Below are 24,223 nucleotides of genomic sequence, written 5' to 3'. Positions count from 1 at the left end.
AATGTAGCAGGTACAAAGAAACCTACAGTGAAAATTGTGTTTTTATGCTAAGATTTGTTGTAACATTTCAGGCGAGGCAATGAACCATCATCCTTCAGCAGCACACCGAGGCGCTCAGGAGGTAGTGGCAGACGGGGAATGATTGACAGCTCTGATGCTGCCGAGGATGATGCGGACATGCAGAGTGACTACAACGGAACCAAATCTGCTGAATAAATGCCTCTTACCATGCTGTCCAAACATGGTATTCTTATCCTCTTATCAAAGAACCACAATTTTCTTTTACAAAGGTCATTATTTAGATCATAATCATGTTTCGTTTGACTGCAACAAAGCACTGCTGTTTGACCAGGCATTTGGCCAGTCATGATTTAATAGTTTTTTTTTTATTGTTATTATATTGTTATATCATTCACCACAACCCCCAATTTTTAAATTGACCTCTGTGGCTGCAAATATGCTCACATTCCAGTATAGCACCATGAAATTCTGTATTATTTTTTCAGGTTCTTTAATTATTCTTAAATGTCTGAATAAAACCTGGTGGTCAAGATCTAGTATTTACCCTCACTCAAATCTTGGGGTAAAAAACCATCTGTGTTTTTATGTCTCAAATTTGTATGTCTCAACTGCGGGTAAATGGCTGTTCACTTTTTTGTACTGCATAATTGTCCCTGAATATACAGCACTTTCTCACTTATTTGGTATATATTCCTGCAATACATACAGCTCAGACAAGTTAGCAATAAAATTTACTTTGACAGATTTTTTTCCCAACTTTAAAATGGTACGCTTTACACATCCTGGATTTAAACAATATGAAGGTGTGTGTTGTGCCAGAAACGTAATTATAAAATTTAACGTTTTGCAAAACGTTACCTCTTTAACATTTATCATATAGTCAAGGTACCTCAGAAAACTTTTGTAATTTTTTTATAGCATTTTATGTTCCCTCTGAATGTTTGCTTAAAGTATTATATATAAAACAAAACTTTTTATCAGACAAATATTGTGGTTTTCATTCTCCTACAGATATTTCAATGTTTGAAATGACAATGAAAGCAATCAAAATCCATCCTGTCACATAGACGTCTATTGACAGACAATGCCTGTAAAAGAACTTTAAAAATTATATAAATATATATATAAAGTTTTATTTTTCCAATAATTTCACTTGGCACAATCTACAGTACATTGGGAATGACATGGCAATGGATTTATTCACTTTTATCTACTTTTATCTATTCATTTGTGAAACCACATGCACATGAAATAAATTCTGAAAAAAAAAATTCTCTTTGTTTTTTTTTTTTTTTACATGCCAAAATGCAATAATTGCCTATAAGGACACCATCAAGATTAAAGTACCCTAACCTTTAAATACAACTTACTAAAATATGTTCAAATGCTAAGCATGCCATTTATGACATGATAAAACTGGATTAAAATCATTATTTGCAGTTCAAACAGCAGTTAAGGTGTTTCTTAAAACAACGGCAGCATACTACTGTTTGAAGTATTTATTAAATAATGCCCAGAATTTCACTTGCTATATAAAAAATAAATAGTATGCAGTATACACTATTCATAAGTAGTAAGCTAATATTCCAAAACAGCCTTGGCCTTTTTGTATAAAAATTTGCTGCTGTTGCTTTAATTTCAATGCTTCTCTTGGCCGCAAGAGGGAAGAATTTCTTAACCTCTTAACTGTTAACTGCACTATCCAAACTTAAATGGTTGTAACTCAAGAATAAATTGGAATATACACATAAAGCTGGTCTTGTTTTAAAGATGAAATTTGGCAGATTATAGTAGAAGTGAAATAAATTATGTAAGTGAAAGAGAAAAAAAGTTATAGAAGTTTAAGTTTATGAAAATGTAAAAATATAATATTTTATATTGTATGTAAAATATATATTTTACAAAACAAGTTATACTCTAAAACTGCAAGAAAATCAAATCCTAAAATCTGAACAAGTTGTGTTCCAAATTTTAGGTTGATATCTCAAAAAATGAGCTTTCAGTAAGATTTCGTTTGGGCGCAGTACCAAACTTTTTCACTAGATGACAACCAAGCTCCATTACTGACCATATAAGGGTGCCTCCATTTCCATATATGGTTTGAGTGATCTGAACCATATATTTCTATTATTTTCATACAATTTATTAAGTATACATCCTATACAGAAGTAGTATGGGATGTCTGGCAGAATTTGATATGAATTCAACCTCTAATAAACATAAAAACAACATGTATGTGGGTTATAGCTTGCCGCCACAATCATACATTTTTTTTTTCTATTAAAAAACAATTTCAGACCTTTTTTCCTCCAAAAAAATTTAATGGATGTTATCTTTTGAACTCTTGGCAAGAAAACAAACATGTTTCAACCAATCTTTCATGATTTTTCCTGTTCATCGCTATTTCAAAATAAATGTCTGAACATGCCTTATGAGTATGAAACTATTCTTGTTGCAAATTGATGAATTACTGCTCCTAATTTAGTTTGAAAATCAGGCACCAAATATGAAAAGTAGAGATTGTAAGCTTTCAAATGATATATAATTTGTCAAGATTAGTTTAGGTTTAGTATAGGATATTACTGTTTTAATATGTAACAGTTAACAGATTAACTCAGTTTCTTTGGTGTTCTTGTAAATCAACACAATTATGTTGCATGTTGCTCATTCTTCAGGTAAATGAATGTGTTCAACAACTTACTTTTTTTCATTACATTATAAAACACAACATCTAGCGGTTACATTTTACAATAAGGTTTCATTAGTTAACTACTTTAGTTAACTCAAACTAAGAATTAACAATACTTCTACAGCATTTTTTAATCTTAGTTAATGTTAATTTCAACATTTACTAATACATTATTAAAATCAAGAGTTGTATTTGTTAACATTAGTTAATGCACTGTAAACTAACATGAACAAAAAATGAACTGCTGGATTTTTATTAAATAACATTAACAAAGATTAATAAATACTGTAACAAATGTATTGCTCATTGTAAGTCCGTGTTAGTTAATACATTAACTAATGTTAACAAATGAGACCTTACTGTAAAGTGTTACCCATCTAGCTATGACCTTTACCTCCCTCATTTCCAGTAACCGGGTACTCCTCCTTATGCAACAAACAGAACAGCAGATCTGTTAGTCACTGCCATCCAAAAATCAATATTAGTAGCTAAATACAAATTATAGAAAAGACCTTTACTCACATCAGAGTACACACGTACTCTGACCCACCACAAAAAACATGTTTGTCATGGTGGAATACACCACATAAATGACGTGAAAATGCAGAATTTGGAGTGTCCTGCCTTCTGTGTTTCAAGTACTCATACACTGCATTCAAATCAAGCACTTACTACCAAGTAGTAATATTTAGAACTGATAATGATACCTGGAGCACTATGGATTATTACCATGGCTGTCATTCAGAGCTCAGGTATGTAAACTATAAATATTCAATTTAATTACATTCAAATTTCCATGTTATACATTTGATAACATGTTTGTTTACAAGCACTTTAACATTTTGATTTCAGTCAGACTAAAGCAATATTTTGACCTTTTTTCCCTGTCCAGTCTGACTGTCTAGATAATGTAATCGTAGTTCTGCTTTGCTCAGCATGTAAAAGCCAAATTCCGGAAAAGTTGGGATGTTTTTTAAATTTGAATAAAATGAAAACTAAAAGACTTTCAAATCACATGAGCCAATATTTTATTCACAATAGAACATAGATAACATAAATGTTTAAACTGAGAAATTTTACACTTTTATGCACAAAATAAGCTAATTTCAAATTTGATGCCTGCTACAGGTCTCAAAATAGTCGACACGGGAGCAACAAATGGCTGAAAAAGCAAGACATTTTTGAAAAGATTTAGCTGGGAGAACATCTAGCAACTAATTAAGTTAATTGATATCAGGTCTGTAACATGATTAGCTATAAAAGGGATGTCTTAGAGAGGCAGAGTCTCTCAGAAATAAAGATGGGCAGAGCTGTGAAAGAGTGTGTAAAAAGATTGTGGAATACTTTAAAAACAATGTTCCTACTTTAAAACCAATGATTGCATAAAATCATCAAAAGATTCAGAGAAACTGGAGAAATCTCTGTGCAGAAGGGACAAGGCTGAAGACCTTTATTGGATGCCTGTGGTCTTTGGGCCCTCAGAAGACACTGCATCACTCATCGACATGATTGTGTGAATGACATTACTAAATGGGCCCAGGAATACTTCCAGAAACCACTGTCGGTAAACACAATCTGCCGTGCCATCTGCAGATGCCAACTAAAGCTCTATCATGCAAAAAGGAAGCCATATGTGAACATGGTCCAGAAGTGCCGTAGTGTCCTGTGGGCCAAGACTCATTTAAAATGGACTGTTTCAAAGTGAAAAAAGTGTTCTATGGTCAGACGAGTCCAAATTTGACATTCCTGTTGGAAAATAACAGACGCCATGTCCTCCAGGCTAAAGAGGAGGGAGACCTTCCAGCGTGTTATCAGCATTCAGTTCAGAAGCCAGCATCTCTGATGGTATAGGGGTGCATAAGTGCATACGGTATGGGCAGCTTGCATGTTTTGGAAGGCACTATGAATGCTGAAAGGTATATAATGGTTTTAGAGCAATATTAAATGAAAAATACGTCAAAGACAACCACAAACTCTTTAGCAGCTGGAAACCTACATCAGGCAAGAATGGGACCAAATTAAAACACCAAAACTCCAGAAACTCATAACCTCGATGTCCAGACATCTTCAAACTGTTTTGAAAAGAAGAAGAGTAGCAGGCATCAAATTTGAAATGAGCTCATTTTGTGCATAAAATTGTAAAATTTCTCCGTTTAAACATTTGTTATGTTATCTATGTTCTATTGTGAATAAAATATTGGCTCGTGTGATCTGAAAGTCTTTTAGTTTTATTCAAAACTAATAATTCAAATTTAAATGTAAAAAATGTCCCAACATTTCCGGAATTCTGGTTGTATCCACCTTATTTTTAACGTACTGTAAGAGCAGGCACGGCCATTTTAACTTGAATGTGCAAGGCTTCTCATGTCAGTCGCTCAAATTTTTTTTTTTTTTTTTATAATTTTAGTTACAGCAGATCATCTGAGGAACATGGAGAAATTTATTACTGCTGTTACACATTTAGAAGATTTAAACCCAAGACTAAGTCCACTGGCTTTAGTGACGAGTCTATGCAAGATTGCAGACCAAAGTGACAATATCACACATGACTTTCTGGGATCATCTGACAATAGAGATGAAATTCACTACAAAAACAACATTACAGAGCAGCTCAATATAAACCACTATCTCTCTAATTTCTTGAACCAAGCCATTCATCATTTCATAACAGATGGTCATGAAGAGAGGGGAGTTGTTCTGACTCCTGATGGCACGACGATTGCCCTTGCTCCCCTCCTTTTAGGTCTTGAATCCGGGCTAAGAGCTAATGAAGACAGTAACCAGCCTGATGGTTTCTACCTTCTCCCACTGGCCAAGAACTTAGGCCTGTCATTTCTGCAGTTTTGGAACGCAACTCCACCTGAGCGACTTGGGCCAGATGGTTGTTGGGACAATGTATCTGCTCCCATGATTTTTACTCTTTCAGGCGTGCCATCCTTGGCCACTGATGCTCAGGTCCAGGGTGGAATGGACGGAGCCATACTTGGGAAGCACCTTTCTGTTGTTAACTGCTCTGATATAAAATTAAGCACACTGCTGAGGAGCTACTACTCAGGGACTATGGAAGAGTTGGATCATGTCTCGGACACTCATCTGAGAGGTCGCTATCGCAGACATAATTTTAAAAAGATCACAAATTCATTTCTGCTTCAAGAGAAGGTAGCAGATGCACTGCATAGTCATCCACAACAAGGGGACATCGGGGTGGAAAGTCTTATAAAAAAGGGAATTGAAGAGTTTGTGCTACGTTACATGGGTAAGTAAAGGTACATCCAGTAGACCAAATAAAGCCTGTTTAAACACTGGTGTTAAACCAACAATTGCCATGCTGACAAAAGTGTTACCCTCCTTCAGAGTGTCCTGCCATCATTCCTAGATGTATATGGGGAGCAGCGCCGCCCCGGGCTCCTCTCACCCCTCTGTCTCCACCCCTGCCATATCTGTATATTCACCACACAGAGATTCCCAGCAAACCCTGTCTAAACCTTCAGATGTGTTCTAAAAAAATGAGGGCAATGCAACATTTCCACCAGAAGGGACGGGGTTGGTACGACTTAGGCTACAGGTACCATCTGCTTCAGCGTGATTTTGTCACAAATACAGTATCTCACAGAAGTGAGTACACTCCTCACATTTTTGTAAATATTTTATTATATCTTTTCATGTGACAACACTGAAATGACACTTTGCTACAATGTAAAGTAGTGAGTGTACAGCTTGTATAACAGTGTAAATTTGCTGTCCCCTCAAAATAACTCAACACACAGCCATTAATATCTAAACCGCTGGCCACAAAAGTGAGTACACCCCTAAGTAAAAATGTCCAAATTGGGCCCAATTAGCCATTTTCTCTCCCCGGTGTCATGTGACTTGTAAGTGTTACAAGGTCTCAGGTGTGAATGGGGAGCAGGTGTGTTAAATTTGGTGTTACCGCTCTCACTCTCTCATACTGGTCACTGGAAGTTCAACATGGCACCTCATGGCAAAGAACTCTCTGAGGATCTGAAAAAAAGAATTGTTGCTCTATATAAAGATGGCGTAGGCTATAAGAAGATTGCTAAGACCCTGAAACTGAGCTGCAGCACGGTGGCCAAGACCATACAGTGGTTTAACAGGACAAGTTCCACTCAGAACAGGCCTCACCATGGTCGACCAAAGAAGTTGAGTGCACGTGCTCAGCGTCATATCCAGAGGTTGTGTTTGGGAAATAGACATATGAGTGCTGCCAGCATTGCTGCAGAGGTTGAAGGGGTGGGGGGTCAGCCTGTCAGTGCTCAGACCATACGCCACACACTGCATCAAATTGGTCTGCATGGCTGTCGTCCCAGAAGGAAGCCTCTTCTAAAGATGATGCACAAGAAAGCCAGCAAACAGTTTGCTGAAGACAAGCAGACTAAGGACATGGATTACTGGAACCATGTCCTGTGGTCTGATGAGACCAAAGAAACTTATTTGGTTCAGATGGTGTCAAGCGTGTGTGGCGGCAACCAGATGAGGAGTACAAAGTCAAGTGTGTCTTGCCTACAGTCAAGCATGGTGGTGGGAGTGTCATGGCTACAGTTCATTGAGGGAACCATGAATGCCAACATGTACTGTGACATACTAAAGCAGAGCATGATCCCCTCCCTTTGGATACTGGGCCACAGGGCAGTATTCCAACATGATAATGACCCCAAACACACCTCCAAGACGACCACTGCCTTGCTAAAGAAGCTGAGGGTACCTAAACCCTATTGAGCATCTGTGGGGCATCCTCAAATGGAAGGTGGAAGAGCGCAAGGTCTCTAACATCCACCAGCTCCATGATGTCGTCATGGAGGAGTGGAAGAGGACTCCAGTGGCAACCTGTGAAGCTCTGGTGAACTCCATGCCCAAGAGGGTTAAGGCAGTGCTGGAAAATAATGGTGGCCACGCAAAATATTGACACTTTGGGCCCAATTTGGACATTTTCACTTAGTGGTGTACTCACTTTTGTGGCCAGCGGTTTAGACATTAATGGCTGTGTGTTGAGTTATTTTGAGGGGACAGCAAATTTACACTGTTATACAAGCTGTACACTCACTACTTTACATTGTAGCAAAGTATCATTTTCTTCAGTGTTGTCACATGAAAAGATATAATAAAATATTTACAGAAATGTGAGGGGTGGTACTCACTTCTATGAGATACTGTATATGCTCTATTCCGAAACCTAGTGCATTGCCTACAAAGGTGGGTTTCATCCCAGTGTGAAAGCTGTTCCAAATGATTCTTAGTGAGAAAGCAATTCCAGAATGCATTGCAATGAAGAAATAAACATTGAGAAATTATATTTTATACATAATAGGTCTACTATAATTTAAAAAAAAAATCAGAGTATGCAAAGTAATCAATAATATATTTTAAATATTTTATCAATTGGTGGCTGTTACAGTGACATACTGTGTAACACCCAATTTCACACTATATTTAAAATAGTAGGCAGGATACAGGATATATACTGTGTAATAATCAGTTAATACATTAATATTGAGTGTGTCTCACTCTCTGGCTACATCTGAAATTGCATACTTTCTGAGTAAGTACTTCTTTTGAATAAGTAATTATTTTGCAACAATTAAAAAAAGTATGCTATGCTCTATATGAATGTGTGAGGTATGATAATCCAGACATACTACATTTGTTTTGTTGTCCTTAAAAGTTTTATGAATACTGTAAATCCAGACATACTACTCTTTTACATACCATTTTATGCCTACTGAATATTTGGATGCAATAATAAATCCAAAATGGCGGAAAAGACAAATCCCATAATTCATTCAATACTGGAAAGTGTTAATCAGATATAGTTTAGTACAATTAAATATATCAAATGGACAATTGTTTTATTCAATATTTGTGTATTATGTAATGTTTTCTTTTTTTTTCTGTGTGTGTAGGTAATAAGCAACATGCTAATGCCAAACTCTATAGGAATCAATTGAAAGTCAATGCTTTAATAGAGGAGTGCTTTTAGGATGTTGACAGAGTTGCTGGCTATGCAGAGCATTTCAAAACAGTCCCTTACGAGGTTACATTTAAGTTCGGATGCTGCCTTAGAAGCCAGTGTAAACCCTCTTGTTCGAACCGCACGCGCTAAGCGGGACTCTAACACAGGTCCGCTGGCATGGGAGTCGGGCTCTCTAACAAGGAGGCTACAGACTACAGTCTCTAGTGTCAGTCGCTAGAGCGCCTCTTGAGATCAGGGGAATGAGGTTTACACGCACAGCTCTTACCGGCCTACGTCTGTTACACCAGCATCTGGTTTTGGAACAGATATAATGTTTATACGCACAAAATGTCAAATGCTTAAAAGTGGCACTGACCTACTTTGTGGTTTTTGTAAAAAAAAAAAACGATCAGAACATATATAGAACCATATTTGTGCCTATTTTTTCTTTGAGTAGAATGGAAGTAAAAGATCACATTTTGAGTCATTTGTAAGTATTATGTGTATGTGTCTCTCCAAGCTTTGCGGTTGGGTCTGATGGCTACATCTATGAAGGTCGAGGTTGGATGTGGGTAGGAGCTCATACTAGAGGACGTAATCCTGTTGGGTATGGTGTTGCTTTCATTGGAAACTACAGCACTCATTTACCCTCCCATTATGACATGGAGCTTGTGCGCCATCATCTGGTCAAATGTGGAGTGAGCAACGGATTTCTGCAGGAGAATTTTACCATTCTGGGACATAGACAAGTAGTAGCCACGTCCTGCCCAGGGGATTCCCTGTATTCTGAGATAACCACCTGGGAACACTACAAAGTATGTAAGATTCTATATAATTATATAATATTATTAATTTCAACATATAGTTTAATGCTGGAAATATTTGTCATGCTAACACATCAATCTGTTTTTGAACCATATTTTTCACAGGATACGAATCCTTTGCGGACATCTGCTGTCACTGACATGACATGACAAGTGAAGCCCACTAATTAGTATGAAAAATACATATAATTTAAAATATAATTTATAAGTTACTGAAATGTTAATGAAACATGACATTAGCATTAGTTTGTACATTGGTTGGGAGTCTGTTACCTAAAACCTTGAAATGCTACTGTAAGTGTGAATTACGTGTGTGAAAATAAAGAGTGTGCTCTCTAATGTTACAGGTTGATTTTTGTACGTGGCAGTTTAAACTGAAGCAAAAGGTTGAAAAAATTACCACGACAGGAAGTGGTTTTCATAGCAGGCCCCAGAGTGAGACAGGAAGTGCTGCTTGTTATGACAGGAAATTTAACCGTCACTGAACAAAACAAGCAGGTATTTAGGTTTAACTGCCAACCCTGTTCATATTTAATCAAAAAAAAATCTAATCTTGATTATGTTACCCTAGGATAATCATAAGAGTTTTTACCAGTGACCACCTCACCGTTTCACAATTAAATACTATGTATACAATAAGAACAAAACAAGATCAATTTACAGATTATGCTTTCTTAGATTTTTATAAATAAGAAGGACATAGAATAGAACATTTCAGAAATGTTGCATTTGTTGGGTCACTCTGGGAAACATTATAATCTCTGTCTTTAACCTGTGAACCAAACCTGATTTCTCCACCCACAAACTGACTGGTTTCCTGAATACTGGACGACAAGTACGCACTGAAAAAAAAAAAGGCTTATACCTACAAAAGCTGGGGACCACAATGGACTGCATCATTTACAACTACACGCATCAATTTATCGAAGCCACAAATTAATATATGTACCATATACTATAGACAACTGTGAGTGTAAGAGTTACCACTTAAACAGGACCTTAGTGAAATGACAGACTTTTGAAATTGATGATGCGCAAAACAATCTGAGGAAGTGGCCAATAGGTGAAGTGAGTGGATGATGAGATCCGGAGCACTCGAAATTGAGGAAGATACGACACATATAAAAATCTCTAAAACTGGAAAGAGCTGAGGAAACTCACTTTGAGGTACTACAAGAAAATACTTTGCATTCCATACAAAACATAAGAGTTCACAAAACTGGGTCAAAGAGAAGAAATCTAGATGGGTACGAACAAAGAACCGAGTGCTGAGCAGTCAGCACCACAGATTGAAGAGGACATGGAACTGTCTCCTGAACAAAACAGTCCGGTTGATCAAGACCCACACCAACCAGAGGATGGCAAGCTACTCAACACCTACAAGTGGCACACGGGGGCCAAGACAGAGACGGCGGCACAGGGGGCTATCGAGAGGCTGGAGAAAGGGGCTTCAAACAAATGGAATAAAATGCAGAGTTGGCGTAAAGCTCTGAGTGAAGACGCGGGGGAAAAGTGCTCGACTGCAACTCGAGGGGCCGAAAGCCCCTCCAAACCAGACAAGCCGGCAACTTCAAGGAAAAACCCTTTCCGCAGAGCTCTTTCAGAGCCACCAGGGTCCCTTCTATCTTCAGTCCTAAACTCCTCTTCTGGGTCCTCCAGCGCACAGGCATCAGGGACCACGGTCCAGGACACAACACAGAGGGGTAAAATAAGAAAGTACCTGCAAACGGTCTCACAGAAGTTCAAGAGACAGCGTCTACAGAGTACTCTTGTTGCAGAGCATGGTAAGAGCTTTATATTAAATGCTAAATGTTCTAAAAACATACGCTTAAAGTTGAAACCATTAAGAGATATGAAGGTTTTTGTAGAGCTCTTAGAAAGACATCTATTGTTGGACAGTGTAGACACACTTTCTAAACCTTGTAAAGGATTGTACATGCAGATGCCACTAAATGGCGCTAAAGAATGAGAGTGCAATAACAGGATGTGCAAGATGGAGATAGAATGAAAGACTAAAAAATAGATAACTAACACAGAAGTGCTTAACAAGAATTTTTTTTCCCCCTTTGTACCCAAAGGATATTGACCTAAACATGTAATTGGACATTAATGGGATTACTCATGACTGCTATCATTATTTTAACTAAATAAGCCCTTATGATGTTGAAACTGGATTACAATTTCATTGTGTCATGTTTTGTCTTTGAAGCTTCTAGGCCATTTCTAATTGAAATGTTTCATGTTAACTCTTTTACATTTTTATGAAAAGACAAAGAAAAGTGTGAGCCTGAGAATGTGGTCCAAGAACCTGTTCGGCTCTCCTGGGCCCCCCCACAAGACGTTCCTGTTTGGGATATTAGCAACTGTTTTCTTCAAGATGGACAGATCCTTATCCCACGTGAGGAGGAGGTAATGGACAACAGACATATTAAACAATGCCAATAGATGAGATATTATACTATACAAGCAGATATTGGACGTACTATATGCCCTTAAACTGACTTTGATGTGTCAGTCCAGTCTGTTTGGAAATGCTATTCGATTTTAGGTGAACTTGGTGTCAGTCATTATCTTTTGATTTTATTTCAGCCTATGATGAGGGTACGGAACCGGGCCAGCAGTTGTCTCTCCAGCCTCAGTCTCCAGAACATCAGTGGAAGTCACACGGGTCAGTATCACAGAGTTACACTCAAGTCAAACTTAAAAATGTCTTAAATTCATTGCATTAGATACAACATATCTAACCAAATAGCATCTGCAAAAAATGACATTCAACTTTTCTCAGAACCTCACTTTTCTGATCAAATTTTAATTTTAAGGTCATTTTAGAGGATGTATAAAGTCCCCCTCAAGTTCATACAGGTGTCCTAAAATGCCCTACACCTTGACCTCTTATTTTAAAACAATATTTTAAAAAAATGTATCTATTGATGTAATTTCAATCACTATATATTTCATATAACATGTATACCTTTCATATAACAAACTTCATTTTGTGAAATGTTTTGCTAAAAAAAATACTTAAGAAAAAGTGTGCAGTATGTTATGTTTTTATATATAAATATATATATATATATATATATATTAAAAATAAATTCAACTTAGTTTGATATTATGTTATTTAATGTAATGACATTCATACATTTAGAAGTGTGGCTTAAGGGTTTAAACACCACTATTTAAGCAAATGTGCACAAAAGTTGTATTACTGTATCTTGTGAAGATCACTGGGGGGAAGTAACAGCCTAAAGTTCTCTGTGTCCTGACAATTTAAAAGCTGGAGATAACTTCAAGAGATGAGAGGTATCAACCGTCTCTATCTAGCCAATGGCTGCCTGTCAGTGACTAAAGTGAAGCTAGATAAGTCACAGAGGAAATGGTTGACGTGGTTCTATGTGCGTGTGCTTGTAAAATTGCTTCCTTTGAGTTTCTGAAGATAATATCACAACTGGGTGTTCCATACCAGAGGATGACTGAGACTGATGGGGTTTGCTGTCTAGCGCTCAACATAAGCATGCAAGACCCTCATATTAAATGTAAAAAAAGCTATAAAAGGGCATTTATGAGTCTTACGTTCTGAAAGGAAAACTAATATTCTAAGCTACTCCTAAGCATGGGTTTCAGGCGTTGGATTGTATGTGGAGGGGGCACTAGGTAAGAAAAAAATATTTTAACTTTGCCTTCTTAAATGAAAAAATCAAATTATTTTGCTGGAGAGTATAATGCATGTGAAATACAATTAGCATTAAAACAAATGTAAGGAGACTGTAGAATACAATTGAGTTTAAATTGGTCTTCATTTTCAGTTAATTCAGCACAAGATATATTATGAGTACTGCTTTCAAATACAATCGTTTATTAAACTTAAAATCTTAGGCTGTTACTCTGGGCATGAAGAGAGTAAATAACATTACCTTTTAAGCAGCAGGGTCTGACCTTCAGTACGGTGAACGTGATTTTACCAAGTACAACATGTTCCTGGATCAACATCTTTGTTGATCCTGGAACAACATTCCCATCAACCAATCAGATTTGAGGGAAAAGTTTACCGTTTATGTCAAGTTTAGGCTTGCAACCAGGGTTAGGTGCTTCTACGTCAGTGTTATTCACCTATCATTTCCCTCTGATTTTAGGGATAAATTATGAGTAGAGATAGGTTTAGGGGTAGGAATAGGGTTATGACTAAATTTTCAGACAAGAATGTTGTTCCAGGATCAACAAAATATGTTGATCCAGGAACATGTCTTACTTGGCAAAATCATGGGGACCCCTTCGGTACAGACCTTCAGTGATAGGCTATATATATATATATATATATATATATATTAGGGCTGTCAACGTTAACGCGTTAACGCATGCGATTAATTCAAAATCATTAACGCGTTAAAATAATTTGATGCATTTAACGCGAAAAATTTACGGAAGCATGTAAAATTGCGTCATAACGTAATTTACGTCACGCAGTTAGATGATCTTAAAGTCCATGCTGATTATATCAGAGATGGCAGAGAGAATTATTCATATTGTGTGATTTTATCTGAAGAGTGAGAGCCCTCCCGCATATCGCTGTTCCTGTCTGAACGGAACGTCGAAACATCCCACCGCTTTATGGGCAGATGATATGCAAACTATGTTTCTCGGCTGGATAAAGCAAATCTGCTTCTTGCTATGAAAGTTTTGATGGATGAGGATTGCAATCAAAGTAAAGAGGATTGCAATCAAAGTAAAGACAATTGCGGTTACGTACAGAAACACGCGTGAGTCTGTTATATTGACGCGCAAGCAAATCATGTGTGAGCGCGCTCTCGACGCACTGATCGCACATTGTATTTATGCACAGACACGTTTCAGTACATTCACGTTGTTTTCACACACATTCAGGATAATGTTTTGATTTGTCCTGTGTATGTTGCTGTGTACTTTAGTATATATGCAGGTCAAGGCGGTTGGTTTAGGTGTTTTTGGCATCTCTATGTGGTCCTGTGACTTGTCTAAAATGTAAACAAGCTCTCTGTTGCACATACTATACACTGTGAATTCTGAAACGTTTTTTTTTTTTTTTTGCTGTGATTTTTTTTATGGGTGCTTTGGTGTAGCCTACATAAATGTATGAATTATATGAAATTATATAATTTGGTTATTTGGTGTCTTTTTTTTTGGAAAAACATCTAAATTTACCTTGAAAAAAGCCGGAAAAATACAGTTTTGTGAAAATCACACTTAAATCTGATGGTTTACTTTGCCGGATATAGGAAATGGTGGCAAAATGGACGTGTTAAACAAGAAAACGGTGTATGCTTAATTTTTATGATAAGTGTGCGATTAAGTGTGTGCGATTAATCGCGATTAAAAAATGTAATCTATTGACAGCCCTAATATATATATATACAAATCTTGAACTGTATTTAGTGCGAAGAAGAAAAGCCTCCAGTGGTGTAAATTTCTGTGCTTCTATAAATATCTAATGGCATTTAGATCTGGTAATTTAGAGGATCGTATAAGGCATCTACCTATCTATCTGTGATGGAACATTTAGCAGCGAAAATCAAACCTGGTTCTGTTAAAATCTTATATACCATGGCTTCAGAGACATCATATGACCTAAAGGCTCCTAAAAAGGAGGATATTGACCATACCATGATTGACATTGACATCCTTCCACTTTTCCTAATTTATTACTGACTATATGTAGGAAATACGCTGAGAGGTTTTGTGCTTTTAAGACCAGGTTATGCATCACAATTGGTTTTGGCAGACTTGCCATAAATAAGCTCTAGTTTCATTTTTGTTGAGAGTGGCTGCTAATTCTATTCAATTTGTTGCCGTTTTCAAGGTTGCACTTTTTCATTCAGTTAGTTACTTCATGTTGCTTTGAAAATTCATGTCAAAGTGCAAACTGTAAGACTTCTTTTACAGCAGACACAAAATGTTAATAGGCTGATTTATTTTCACAGCTGCAGCTTTTGTAATTGCGATTTATTTAAGCACCCCTAAGTCCGACCCCCATAGTTGTGTAAGTCCAAAAATTGGGACCACATCCACTGCATGATACTGCTTGTCTGGTCTCCAGCTTTCATAGAGGCATGGATGATCAAGTAAAAGCTAATTTTTGAGATAAAAAATTAAATAAGCCCTAGATTTCGGTTCTGTTCCGTATTAACAGAATTCAACTAACACAGTTACATTTTTTGTTAAACTGAAAATTATTGATCTTATGCTCATAAGAAGGAAGGAAATGATATGCTTCCTGTCATGGTTTCAGAATCTGCGATTGCATTGAGATTATCTGTTTTTCTGCAGTATTTTATCCCACCAGACTGAGAAAGAAAAAAAAAACAGAAAAACATACAGTACATACACATGTTAATTTTAGCTTAAATGATCAGTAATTGTATTAAAAAGGAAAAGACCTCCAACTTCAGTGCTCATACTATTGACAAAAGAGGAATATTAAAATGATGATCTAATATAGAATGTTTTTTTCTTTCTCTCATAAGAGCTAAACCCAGATCCTGTGGTTCCCCAAAGTGGTACCAAAATAAAAGGGCAAGATGGTGGTGTCAAAGTGAGTATACTTTAGTCATACATTAGAAATCTGTACGATCTGAAACTGTTGCTGAGATAAATGCATGCATACTGTAAATATATTTATTTTTTCCATGACGCTTCTTTTCTTTCATTCTCATGCTAGAACTTAATCAAGCGCCGCTTACAGGGTGATGATAAACGGAAAAGCAGCACACAGCTCAATACTGCAGGACTTAGTGTTGCTCCAAGGTGGAGGATCAATTACATAATACAGAAAAAGACTGATTTTACCAAAATTCTCTCTGTAGTAATGTCTAATATCAGTGGGAACAAACATCATCTGATGGTTTGATATGCTATGTGGTTTACCAGTCTTTCACACTTTCTTTCTAACAAGGTACGGTTCCAGAGAATCTTTATCCATTCCAGTCAGCGCTGCAAAAAGCCTAGATCTGAGTGCAGACCAAACCACTGTCATCAGGCCAGTCCATAGCTCTATTCTAGGGGAGAAGTACTGTTTTCAGGTAGGTCTACCTGTTGCATATTAAAGTGTACATTTTCCGATCTTTATGTCAATACACAATCCAAACCAATTACTTATTTTCTGTGTATTTCCTTGTCCAACTCACAAAAGGTCATAAACTCAGAGAATAACCACTGCTTTGGGTGCAGTTCAGCTGCAGAAAGAGACCGCTGGATTGAAGACTTGCGTCGTGCTGCTCATCCAAATAAGGTACCATATATTCTTCAACTTAAATCTCCTTCAAAATGGGTCATAATTTGTTATTAACAGTATTTGTTAGAAATAATGCTAATGGTTTATACTGTCTTATAATGTCTTGTTCCTTCAGGACAACTGTGAGCGCACTGAGAACTCCCTGAGCCTTTGGGTTAATGAAGCAAAAGACCTTCCCCCAAAGAAGCGATATTATTGTGAGGTCCACCTCGATGGCACACTGTTTGCTCGTACTAGTACCCGGGCCGTGGGGAAGTCCGTCCAACGCTCCAGTCAAGCAGTTGAAGGAGGATCTGGCGCAACTGGTGCAGGCCATGGTGGTGGTGCTGCAGGAGGTTGCCAGCTATTCTGGGGCGAATTCTTTGAACTTGAAAACTTGCCCCCTGTCAACCAGATCACCCTGCACCTCTTTAGAGACGAAGACTCCAAGAAGAAGCGCCATTCCAAGGATGACTCTATCCTGCATCCTATAGGAAGTGTGGCTCTTGCTTTAGCAGACATAAAAGGACGGGCCTATCAAGAGAAATGGTATCCCATCGTTCCCTACAAACCCCCAGGATCAAGTACCTCAAAGGACCAAGTTGGACCGCAGGCTTCGATTCGAGTCAAGGCCAGATTTAAGAACCTGAAAATTCTACCTATTGAGAGGTACAAGGAATTTGCAGAGTATGTCACATTGGATTATGTGGGTATGTGCAGCAGCCTGGAACCTCTTCTCAATGTACGGGAGAAAGAAGAACTGGCAGGAGCACTTGTTCATGTGCTCCAGAGCATTGGGAAAGCTAAGGTGAGTTGCAACAGCAGTAATTGTAGGATAAGGCAGATAAGCTTTTTTAAAATTCTGAATGGTTTTTGTTTGTGCAGGAGTTCTTGATTGATCTTGGTAGTGCAGAAGTTCAGCGCTTGGGAGAAAATGAGGCTTTGATTTTCAGAGAGAATACACTGGCTACAAAGGCTATTGATGAATATATGAAATTGGTGGGCCAGAAGTATCTCATAGACACACTTGGTAAGGAATATTCTACTGCATTCCTTGTAATAAAACTCCATGTGTCATTTTATTTACCTCTATAATCTCCTGTGTAACAATCTTCACCCATAGGCGACTTTATATCCAGATTGTACAATGGAGGAGAGAGCTGCGAGGTAGACCCGCTAAAATGCTCTGCCTCTGATCTACCGATCAACCAGAGACATCTAAAGGAGACATGTGGGGATGTTGTAAAGCGAATCACTGACATGCACGAGTAAGATAAACCTAAACCAACACACTCTACAAAATATATTTGAAAGTGTGAACACAAAGATAACAAGTACAAAGTATTTTCTGTAGAGAACACATCTAAGATGACCGAACTACTGTAATACACAGTGCATAACAGTAACTAGATTTACCATGTCCACTTAATCTAAATGGGTGTCAGAAGTCTTCCAATGGATGATTATTTTTAAATGATCAATTCTTTCCTTTCTATGAACAGCTCATTCCCTGCAGAGCTGAATGAAATTTTTTCCAGTTGGGTATCAGATTGTGAGGATCGAGGTCTAACGGACATCGGACACCGTCTCATATCAGCATCTCTGTTTCTTCGATTCTTATGCCCAGCGATCCTCAGTCCATCACTCTTCGGCCTCACCCAAGCCTATCCAGAGACAAACACCCTTCGCACTCTCACTTTGACAGCCAAAGTCATTCAAAACCTTGCAAACTTCACTTTGTAAGTCCCATCTCTAAAGCCAAATTTTTACTTATTGCAAATTTATCACCACTTTCCAGTTAACTTATATCAGGTCTACAAAATGTTTGCATATTGATTATATATCCAAAAGGAAATTAAGATTTTGTAAGGTTTGTTTCATATATGATCAGCAAGAACCATTTTATCTCAATATCCACCAGGTTTGGCGAAAAGGAAGAGTACATGTTTTTTATGAATGAGTTTCTAGAACAACACTGGGAGCCAATGCGAGGATTCTTACAGAAAGTATCTGATCCAGATAGTGAAATGGCCATGGCTCGATTTGATGGCTATGTAGACCTGCCCCTTCGTCTAGCGGTCCTTCACAATCTCCTGGTCAATATTATCTCTGTAATGAAACAGGTAACAAAACATCAGGTCTCATCTACGACTTTGCTGCAAACTTTGATCAGAACACTTTGAGATTACTGACTTTTACATATCATTAAACAATATGCTCATGCTCAAATACATATATATTTGTAGGACCAAATAGACAACCTACAACCCTTGCCTTCAATCCTGAACCAGATCACAGAATTCCTTGACCATGATGCTCAACGGATCCCTGTTAGCAGGTACAGTTACAATAGGTGTGTCTCAATCAGCTCCCTAGTTCAGCAGTCTCAATCATTGTATCTCAATCAGCTCCCTAGTTCACTGATCAGGGAGATGGCAATTTTAAGGCCTGTCTCAATCACAGAATCCTTCCAATGAGTGCACTGAAAAGTCCCACAATGCACCAAAAATCACTATGTCCCCTTAATGGACGTTCTGAAGCGGGAAACGTAAAGGTCCTTACTGTCCTTACCAGTGTTTGAATTTGCGTACTTGATATACTGATTCACAACCTAGGGAGCTGATTGAGCCTCACCCATAATAAACAAAATTCCCATTGGTCAGGGGTGTCCAAATCTGCTCCTGCAGAGTTTAATTACCTTAAACACACCCTGAACCAGCTAATCAAGGTCTTTAGATTCACCAGAAGCTTCCAGGCAAGAGTGTTGGAGCTGGTTGTAGTTAAACTTTGCAGGCCGTTGGCCCTCCAGGAGCAGGATTGGACACCCCTGCCCAAAGGCCTAATATAGAGGCTGCATCAAGCTTTAAAATCAATGTTTGTTCAAAGTACTTTTACTTACACACCTCTCACCTGTGTCGCCATTCTTGCTGAAACAGCAGTCATGGAACACCAAAGCCTGTATATTTACCTCCAAGGGATCTCCCCAAGTACAGTCCATTACAAAACTCAATGCAGCAGCTTCCGATAGACTCAAGACCCAACCAAGGCAAAGATCGTCAACGGAAGCAGGTGCAGCGAGCTTTCAGTGTCCCCAACAGACCATCCCGGCAACAGCGGCAACCAGTAAAGCGGCAGGCAAGCAATGAAGAGCTACCTACGCAGTCCCCGGACCAAGCTCCCAGTTTGGAAATTACATTACCCAGCAATGTAAGTAAGATTGGTTAAAATTTACCATAAAATTTAATTTATTTGATGTGTATATTCTGTTTGTGTGTAGTCCAAGAATTCCAAAAACAAAGCAGAAGTACTCTGGATCAAAGACAAAGATGGCAATGAGCCCCATCAAATAACAGGACAAGAGCAAGAGGACACAAGCACATTAGATAGGGTGAGTCTACTCTGCATACTCTAGATAGAAGCAACAGGTTTGGACCATCAAGTGTATTTGAATGCATGATAGTATTCATTTTCATGGAAGTCTTTGTGTAACCAGACTGGTCTAACAAAAAATGTTTAACCTCTACTTTGATGCTCATCAGAAATTACTTAAGAGGAAATGGTGTAATAAAAAGCCACAGTATGTTAACAAAGTTTTGGTGCGTCATAGCATGCGCAAGAGCTGGCTGAGCTGCGATTGGGCGTGGAGCAGGTGACAGAGCGTGAGCTGGAGATGGCCAAGCGGTTAGAAGACTTCATAGTTATGACCCAAGACCAGAATACACAGCTACAGGCAGAGGTTCAGGAACTTCGTAATCTTTTAACCATCCGTGAGGAACAGCTGGCCAGTGCAACTTTCAGGTAAATCTTTTTTTTTTTTTTTTCAATTTTGGCTTAAAAGAAGTCAAAATGTGTTCATTTGTAAATGCCGATAGGACAACTGAGATCATGTACTTGTTTGTGTAGACTGGGCGTCATAGAAGAGGAGAGGGAGGAAGACGAAAGAAAGCTGAATGTAGCTGTGGCTGCAGTTGAACGCATGAATGTTTTGGTAAGTAATCTGTCTAGTTTTACAAATGCACATCATTAATTCAGGTTACATTATAGCTAAGTTAACACTTGCATTTGTGTGTCTGATAACAGGAGGAGCAGTTTGCTGGGTTGTTGAAAGATGTGCACCAACTCCATTCAGTTAATGCTGATGGCATAAGACAGACTTACATCAATACCTGATTCAACATAGAAAGTACTGATGTGGTACGCTAAATGATACCATTTTGCATTGCTAGTCGCTTTTGTGAGATTTATTTTATTCATTGGTAACACTGCGCTTACATAGCTGCCTACCTGGAACAATTCAACCAAATCTAATTATCACTGCAATAATGAATTATAGTAAGAAGGGAAAAAAAACAATTAGCAAACTAAAAATGGGACACCAATGAATAGATTTATTCATTTGTCCTGTTCTACTAGTTAAGTATAGACCTGCATAAGACTTTTTTCTTACCAACTATTTTGTAGACTTTTTACAAATAAAATGTGCATAAACCAAACCAATCTGAATCATCGCTGTTATTCTTTTAACTGTAAATGTAATGTAAAGGTTGTACCATTTAAACACATTGCAAGGGTCCCGCCAGTAGTGAATGAGACTGAGGAAAGTCAGCGAGGGAAGGGATTAAAAATTGGACTTAAACACAGCCCTGGACTCCACAGCAGCTTTTATTGGCCAAGGACCACCCAAGAGGACGTCTGACCAACATGTAAAGCAACCAATCACAGTTCGTTTTGTTCAGCATCATGTTTAGGGGTGTGAAAATGTAAAGTCAATGTCCCCACAATAACAGACTGGCGTGCAATTCATTCAAGAACATATGCACGTTCACTGCAACAATGGTGCTGTACACTTAACATATTTTTGAAAATCCAGTGTTTAGTTGATCCAGATAAGCACTCATTGTCACAGTTGTAAACACAACGGCTTTCTTCTTCCATAAGGGGGTTTGGCCTCACGATGGCTTTGTCTCCAGGTGGAGCGTTTCCAGTAGACGTGCGTTGACACACACGTCTACTGGAAATCCTGGAGAATTCAACCAATCAGATGAAGACTTTGAAACTCCTGAAGTGTTTCCCATTTAGTGTGCCATATGCATCAGACATTCAGCCAATGGGCGTGACATCTGAGGCTAGACTACATGCGCATTGGCTGGTCTAGCCTGAGATATAAGCATATTTAATGCTATTTGAGCATAAGAAACAATCTGATACTATATTTTTTTCCAAAAATATAGAATCTTTATAAATCGACCACAGATTTAAAGTTTAAACAACTACATTCTTGCTTACAAGATTTGGGTTTTCTCCTCTGGCATTGCTGCTCACTAGTTGGTGTGAAATGCATTCTGGGATATTCGGCTGTCTCAACTACACACAGGTCACCTAAAAGGGATAGAGAAAGAACACATCCGGGGATTTTAACTGTACTTGGCAAAACATGAACTTTGAATTGTAACAGTACTTGGACAGTGACTGATGACATTTCACAAGTCCACAAGAACAAAAGTAGACTACAGACAAAAACGCATATTGAGAAAAGGCTACAGTTTGAAAACCCCTGCTTTAAAGTGATGTGTGGCTAGCAATAAGCTTGTCTGAGATTAGTAAATTCTGTGCAAAACGTAGAGGTGTGCCAAGATACTCTCACAACAGCAAAGCACCAGTTGCACTCATCCAACTGTGCAAACTATAAGCATGATGCTAAATGAATAGGAATAGAAGTGGGGAAAAAACCCAGTACAGATACTGGCAACATGTCGCTGACAATGTGAACTGAACAACACTCAACCCTGCAACAGCAGCACTATCCACAAATTTAGTACTTTATTTAACCACAAATTTATTTAAAGGGGTCCTTAATTATTTCACTTTTTTAACTTTAGTTAATGTGTAATGTTGCTGTTTTGAGTATAAACAACATCTGCAAAGTTACAACGCAAATGCAAAGGGAGATATTTTCTTTTACAGAAATCGCTTTTTAAGGACAACAACAAAAGGTAGGGACTACAGCAGGTTGGTGACTTCACAAACCCCAAAATTTACATAAACCCTGACCCTGGGAAGACGCAACAAAGGGGGTGAGGCCATGTTGGGCTGCTTTAGAGAAGAGGAAGAGTTGTTGTAGTAGAGTGTTGTTGCCATGCTGTCATTTTACGCCGGACTGCTTCACAAACAAGGGTCAATTCAACGCTGGATTTGCAAAAAAGATTAACATGACGGCACATGCTAGTCAATGAGTTGAGTCAACTCCACAGCAACTACATAAATTTATCCACTAACCATTCAGAAATGTCCAGTTGCATTCTAAAAGTTGTAACTTTTCCCTGAGTCTCTCCATCAGTGTCCGACTCCGGTTTGAACAATGTAAGGCTGAACACCGCTACTGACAATTGTCATTTTGGCTGCGTGAGATTCTCCAGCTTTGTTGTTGTTGAGCAACCGAAGCGCGAGCTGTTAAAGCTCCGCCCTCTTCTGGAAAGGGGGTGCAGCGGCTCATTTGCATTTAAAGGGACACACACAAAAGCGGCGTGTTTTTGCTCACACCCAAATGGGGCAAATTTAACAAGCTATAATAAATGATCTGTGGGGTATTTTGAGCTGAAACTTTAAAGACACATTGTGGGGACACCAGAGACCTTTATTACATCTTGTGAAAAGGGGCATAATAGGTCCCCTTTAAATACGGTTTTAAATAAATTTTGTATATTAGCCAAACAAATTACATTTATTTATTTTTCCCAGTTACGACCTTCTTGTAGACTAAATACCACTTTATACATTTTATCACTTCTATAGGCTATTTTTATTTACATACTTCTAATTCATTTATCTAGCCTAATATTTTGGGGGCAATGACAATGTTTAATCAAATTCATTTCATTATATGATATTCTGACTAATCAATCACAAGTTAATCCATAAATGAAGAGTCTGACATCAATGACTCAACATCAAGTTGTTCTAAACCTGTATGAGTTTCTTTTTTTCTGCTGAACACAAAAGAACTTAATGGGAAAAAATACTATGGAATTCAATGAGGCCCATCAATTGTTTGATTACTAACATTCTTTAAAATATCTTCTTTTGTGTTCAGCAGAAGAAAGAAATTCCTACAGGTTTGGAACAACTTGAGGGTGAGTAAATGATGACAGAATTTTCATTTTTGGATGAACTATGCCTTTAATTGCGTTCAAAGCCCCTTTAAGTATATAAAGTAGCCTATTTGGAAAATTTTAAACACACTATAATTTTTTCCCACCCAAAATAGCAATAATCCTTGTCACAAAACGTTATGACAAATTATTCTAAAAGACCCGATTCGCTTGTTCTGAGATCACCTGCATCTTACCTGTACCTCCACAGACACGGTTTTTACGTCTTAATGTGACATTTAATCTTCACATTATATCCTTAACATAAGGATATAAAATGAATGTCAAACTACAGTACAAGACGTTCCATCTGCTCTTCCAGATTCTGTA

At 37.9% G+C, this 24,223-nt stretch overlaps 3 protein-coding genes and 1 long non-coding RNA gene across 10 annotated transcripts in view; 3 read left to right on the top strand and 1 right to left on the bottom strand.

Annotated features, from left to right (window-relative positions):
- myh11a (myosin, heavy chain 11a, smooth muscle) overlaps positions 1-1,007 on the top strand; it is a 39,265-nt gene extending 38,258 nt beyond the window's left edge. For all 3 annotated transcript variants that reach the window (XM_051897160.1, XM_051897159.1, XM_051897158.1), the window contains one exon: positions 72-1,007. Coding sequence is in view for 2 of the 3 variants with exons in the window: in XM_051897159.1 (XP_051753119.1) it covers positions 72-216 (145 nt within the window). In the remaining variant the exon portion in view is untranslated. The remainder of the gene's footprint in view (positions 1-71) is intronic.
- Positions 1,008-3,279: 2,272 nt separating this feature from the next.
- Positions 3,280-9,841, top strand: pglyrp2 (peptidoglycan recognition protein 2). 2 transcript variants are annotated; one of them, XM_051896570.1, is made up of 5 exons: positions 3,288-3,462; positions 5,118-5,966; positions 6,065-6,275; positions 9,199-9,493; positions 9,608-9,841. In XM_051896570.1, exons 1-5 carry the CDS (start codon positions 3,411-3,413, stop codon positions 9,650-9,652), a joined length of 1,452 nt encoding a protein of 483 aa, XP_051752530.1. In that variant the 5' UTR covers positions 3,288-3,410; the 3' UTR covers positions 9,653-9,841. The 2 variants fall into 2 exon arrangements, with proteins under 2 accessions (XP_051752531.1, XP_051752530.1); XM_051896571.1 differs by lacking the exon at positions 9,608-9,841 and having other exon boundaries at positions 3,280-3,462; positions 6,065-6,325; positions 9,199-9,485.
- Positions 9,842-9,987: 146 nt separating this feature from the next.
- Positions 9,988-21,238, top strand: rasal3 (RAS protein activator like 3). Of its 4 annotated transcripts, none has more exons than XM_051896567.1 (18): positions 9,988-11,286; positions 11,772-11,911; positions 12,092-12,170; positions 16,000-16,067; positions 16,194-16,279; positions 16,428-16,554; positions 16,665-16,763; positions 16,882-17,553; positions 17,631-17,775; positions 17,869-18,013; positions 18,248-18,484; positions 18,667-18,868; positions 18,992-19,083; positions 19,682-19,952; positions 20,023-20,133; positions 20,353-20,543; positions 20,649-20,733; positions 20,826-21,238. In XM_051896567.1, the coding sequence occupies exons 1-18, from the start codon at positions 10,746-10,748 to the stop codon at positions 20,913-20,915; spliced, it is 3,381 nt and encodes a 1,126-aa protein (XP_051752527.1). In that variant the 5' UTR covers positions 9,988-10,745; the 3' UTR covers positions 20,916-21,238. The 4 variants fall into 4 exon arrangements, with proteins under 4 accessions (XP_051752527.1, XP_051752526.1, XP_051752525.1 ...); XM_051896566.1 differs by having other exon boundaries at positions 18,992-19,098; positions 19,685-19,952; XM_051896565.1 differs by having other exon boundaries at positions 18,992-19,098.
- LOC127514124 (uncharacterized) lies at positions 20,825-24,079 on the bottom strand. Its single transcript, XR_007930568.1, has 2 exons — positions 23,022-24,079; positions 20,825-22,124 (listed from the first exon to the last, which is right to left on the bottom strand). It is a non-coding gene; the product is annotated as an uncharacterized LOC127514124 (long non-coding RNA).
- Between the last annotated feature and the right edge of the window lie 144 nt (positions 24,080-24,223).

Source organism: Ctenopharyngodon idella, chromosome 6, assembly GCF_019924925.1.
Source record: "Ctenopharyngodon idella isolate HZGC_01 chromosome 6, HZGC01, whole genome shotgun sequence".
Taxonomy (NCBI): Eukaryota; Metazoa; Chordata; class Actinopteri; order Cypriniformes; family Xenocyprididae; genus Ctenopharyngodon; species Ctenopharyngodon idella.
The sequence above is the reverse complement of the archived record's forward strand: the minus strand, read 5'-3'. Positions and strand labels throughout refer to the sequence as shown.